Genomic DNA, 4,293 nt, shown 5'->3' with positions numbered 1-4,293 from the left:
GTTCGTTCGTTTAACTAAAGTAACAAAAAAATTTGTTCATGTTCGTTCATTTATTAAATAAACGAACATACGAACTTCCAGCCGAACGGTTCACGAACGGTTCGCTGAACGTTCGGTTTACAACCCTATCTATACTATATTATAAAGCATATGACAAAAACTTTAAAAACAATTTTTATGCATGAAATACTGTATATTGAAGCATGTTACTTAAAATTTTAGATTACAAGTAAATTATGCATAAGTACAACTTATTAAAGCTCCATGTTTGAATTCGTGTAAATAATTGCGGATAAATATAATCAAATAGAAGATAAATATCTCATTTTAAATATAAAAAATCTAAAATATAATTAGAATAATTATCGAGTTCTAAAAAATAATTAACTCTTATCTTTATAATAAAATTATATTACTAAACCAAATATAAGTTACTTCGTTATTGAACTTAAATTTTAAATTATAATTAAAAAAATTGAATTAAAAATTACACAAAAATGAGAAATTTTAAATAGTTAATTTGATACTAATATCGATATAATTTTATCAATTTTTTATGATATCTTCAAATTTAGTTTTAATTCAAAAATAAAAACATTATCGTTTTTTTAAAATCACATAAGATTATATTATAACATCGATTGAGATAAAAAAAATAAAATAAAATATTAAGATCAAAATATATCTCACTGCATTATGCAAGTATTCTTCTAATAATATAAAAAAAAATAGCTATATTCATTCCAAGAAATAATAGATCTAAATCTGATTTTAAATATAGAATAAATATTATATAATATAGAAAAGATTTAGTTATATCCATGTCCATACCCAACCAATGCAAGTTGTAGAAAATATAATAAACGACAAAACTTCAACCCAATTTACAATGCACTTCTTCCAATACACCCCCATTCCTCCCCTCTTTCTTACTCCGTCTTCTTCGCATCGATTCTTCCAATTTCCATCTCCATTCCCAATTTCAGATCAGATTCCAAAATCGAAATCCAGGGTTTATCATCTTCTTCTATAAACCTTGTAAATATTTCAACAATTAGGTCCTGATTTCTCCAATCGCCATGGATTCTATCTCCGCCTTCATCTTCCATCAACACCGTTCTATACGACATTGAGAAACCCACCGATTTCTGCTTCAATTCGAAGATCTAGAATCTGGGTTTTTGTTTTCAGCTCATGGAATCATCTGGGTTCTTCGTAATTTGTCTTCTCCATTCGTCGATTGCTATTTCGTGTGGTGGTTTGATCATGTTTTACCTCAACGAGATATCGGTGTTCGGCCATGGAATCGAGACTGCACGAAAACTATCGGGATCGACGCCACACGACCAGTTGTTGATACAAACGTCTCATTCATTCGTGGGATTGCTTCTTTGTGGCATTGGATTCATATACTTCATGGTTGCGTTTGTTAAAGATCGAGAGTTTCAGGGGTTTTTTGCAAAAGGGTGTGTGATTCTTCATTTGTCAATGGCTTTATGGAGAATTTACTTCGAGAGAAGACTCGAGGATTTGGCCGGCGATTGGCCAAAGCAACTCGTCGGCGATACCCTTCTGGCGACATCGTGGGTGTTCTTTTTGGTGTATTCTTGGAGAGAAAAGTACGATTAAAGTTATTGATTAATTTGTATTTGATAACAAATTTTGTGTTACAAACATAAATCCATTGAAATTTGATTGAATATGCAATGCCTATTGTTTACAAGATTGTTTTTTTCTGTTAAGTTTACAGAAGGGGTCGTTTACTAAACATTTATCCGGTAAACATTTATCAAGAAAACTCAATACTATTATTTATTATCGGGTAAGATTTTAGTCAACAAAAACGACTTTTTATGCAACAATTTACCGTTAAGAATTGATTGTGGTAGGAGTCATTACCCTCACTTATCCGTAAGACTTTTGGTCCTTATCTCGTTCTTACATGGTAAAATTTTTGGTTCGTTATCATATTCATCTGGTAAGATAATACAACTCGATAAACGTTTACCCAAATAACTATTCGGTAAACGCCCTTAAATCTTTCTTTTTTCTATTCTGAAAACAAGTTATAAGAGTGGTGAACCTCTTGACAAGCTTACGACTTTGGGGCTGTTTGGCAGTTGCTGAATGATTTAGTTCAGAATAGTTAAGATGTTAGAATGGCTAAGAGGATCAGAATGGTTAAGTGCTGAATGAAACAAGGTTGTTTGGTAATTGTTCTCTGAATGATAGCAAATTACCATTTTAACCCTAGTTATGATTTAGTACTGAATAAACCAACATACAATTACCAAAGATGATGTTTCTTCATATCAGTATCAAATCCTCAAGAAATTGCAAAATATCGATAATCCAATCATCATTAACATTGTTACAAACATGAAATAAGCAATAAACACTATCAATTTCTAAAGAAAAATGATAAATTCCCTAAACCAAACCCTAGATTTATGCAAGATCAAGAAACCGAGAGACGACCTGCTGGAAGACCGGCGACGACCTGCTGGAAGAGGCGGCGACGAGCGACGACCTGCTGGAAGACCGGCGACGAGGGTAGGGGGAGGGAAGACCGACGATGTGTGTTGTTGGTGGTTATGGAAGACCGACGAGGGGGGGAGAGAAGACGGTGATGGGGGGAGAAGACGGTGATGGAGGGGGGAAGAAGGGAGGGCATAGTTGGAAAAATCAACATCTGAATGGTTTAGTGAGGTATAGGATGCAAAATGGTTAAGAGCCAATTGTCACCATTAAGAGGTTCTATTTTTTTTTGCCAAGCAGCCTCCGTCTCTTACCGATTAAGAGGTTGCCTCTTAATGTCACCATTAAGAGGCAAACAAACAGCCCCTTTGTCATATTACCTTTCTTTTTCTTTCACATTGGAAATTCTTTTTTCTACACACTTCATAGACATTTATAATATAAAACTACAATAATAAAAGTAATAATAATTATAATTTTAAAACAATAGTAAGGATTTGATTTTTCAAAATTACCTCTTAATATCTCTAAAATTTGATTCGTTCAATGTTTGGGTATTAAAAATTATTCTATTTTTAAAATAAGAGCTTAAAACTTTTAAATGTCCTATAAAATTTTATGTGGTAAATGCATGCCTTAATACCTCTTAGTCCTAATCCGTCATCTATTAAATGATCAAAAAACTATGTTTCTTTTATATTTTTATGATTTATATTTTTCCACTAGTTTGGTCGATTCAGATTTCAGACTTTAGATATAAAAACAAACAATCTTACTGATCCAGATTTCAAGCTTCAAAACCACCTCTTATAAATCAGAAGTGAAATCAGACATGAACACCCCTTAAAAAACAAACACCATCTAAATAAAATAAGAATAAAAGTTTATAAAAATAAAGAATGATTAAAAGCCATAATTTTAATAAACTAAAATAATTTAAAAACAACGATAATAAGTTGATTGAGAATTTAATATATTTGTATAATAAGTGGGAATGTTGAGTTCTAAATTGAAATAGTAGAAGAATGAAAATTATAACTTAAAAATGAAATAATTTGGATTTGTGTTGGTGAATTTTATAAATAATCATTTAATTTTTATTTAATTAAAGTATTTGTTAAATTAATTAGAAAATAAAATAATCAAATTAATTTAAATAAATAAGTTAAGTAGAATTAAGAGTCATGGCCTGCATGGAACAGTTTGCCATGTCACATGCACAATTAATTATACCGATATTTATTAGCAAAGCGAATTTCCAAAATTCATAACATGTTTAAGTTTGAATTTCAGAGGGTAGATTTAGGGGTCGTTTACCAAACACTTATCCGGTAAGCGTTTTCCGGTAAAATTTAATACTATTATTTACTTACCGAGTAAGATTTTAGCCCATCAAAACGGTATTGTATGCAATAATTTATCCGGTAAGTGCTTACTGTGGTAAAAGTCATCGTCTTCACTTACCGGGTAAGGCTCTTAGTCCATGTCTCGTTCTTACTGAGTAAGATTATTGGTCCTTACATATTCATCCAGTAAGATAATGTAACTTGGTATTCACTTACCCGAGTAAGAATTTGGTAAAGGGCCCCTTAAACTTCTCCATTAGCCTTATCATTGAGTTCGCTTCTAAATACCTACTAACATGATAAGTTTGAAAACGATTTCAAGAGTGCAAAATCGAGATTAAATTTCAAAGTATTCATGTTTGACTCTCTTTGTACAAGAACGAGAATAAATATTTACCTATTTAGGTTTTAGTTTCTATGTTTCCTTTTAAATGTTTATTTAAGTCTTGGCTGTTGTACATAATTATCA

At 31.3% G+C, this 4,293-nt stretch overlaps 1 protein-coding gene across 1 annotated transcript; it reads left to right on the top strand.

Moving 5' to 3' along the window:
* Window positions 1-894: 894 nt before the first annotated feature.
* On the top strand, window positions 895-1,697 carry LOC112525698. The gene has a single exon (XM_025135927.1). The coding sequence runs from the start codon at window positions 1,195-1,197 to the stop codon at window positions 1,627-1,629; it is 435 nt and encodes a 144-aa protein (XP_024991695.1). The 5' UTR covers window positions 895-1,194; the 3' UTR covers window positions 1,630-1,697.
* Window positions 1,698-4,293: the final 2,596 nt, after the last annotated feature.

Source organism: Cynara cardunculus (assembly GCF_001531365.2).
Source record: "Cynara cardunculus var. scolymus isolate 2C chromosome LG 13, CcrdV1, whole genome shotgun sequence".
Lineage (NCBI taxonomy): Eukaryota > Viridiplantae > Streptophyta > Magnoliopsida > Asterales > Asteraceae > Cynara > Cynara cardunculus.
Note: the sequence above shows the minus strand (reverse complement) of the source record. Positions and strands in the feature narration are given on the sequence as shown.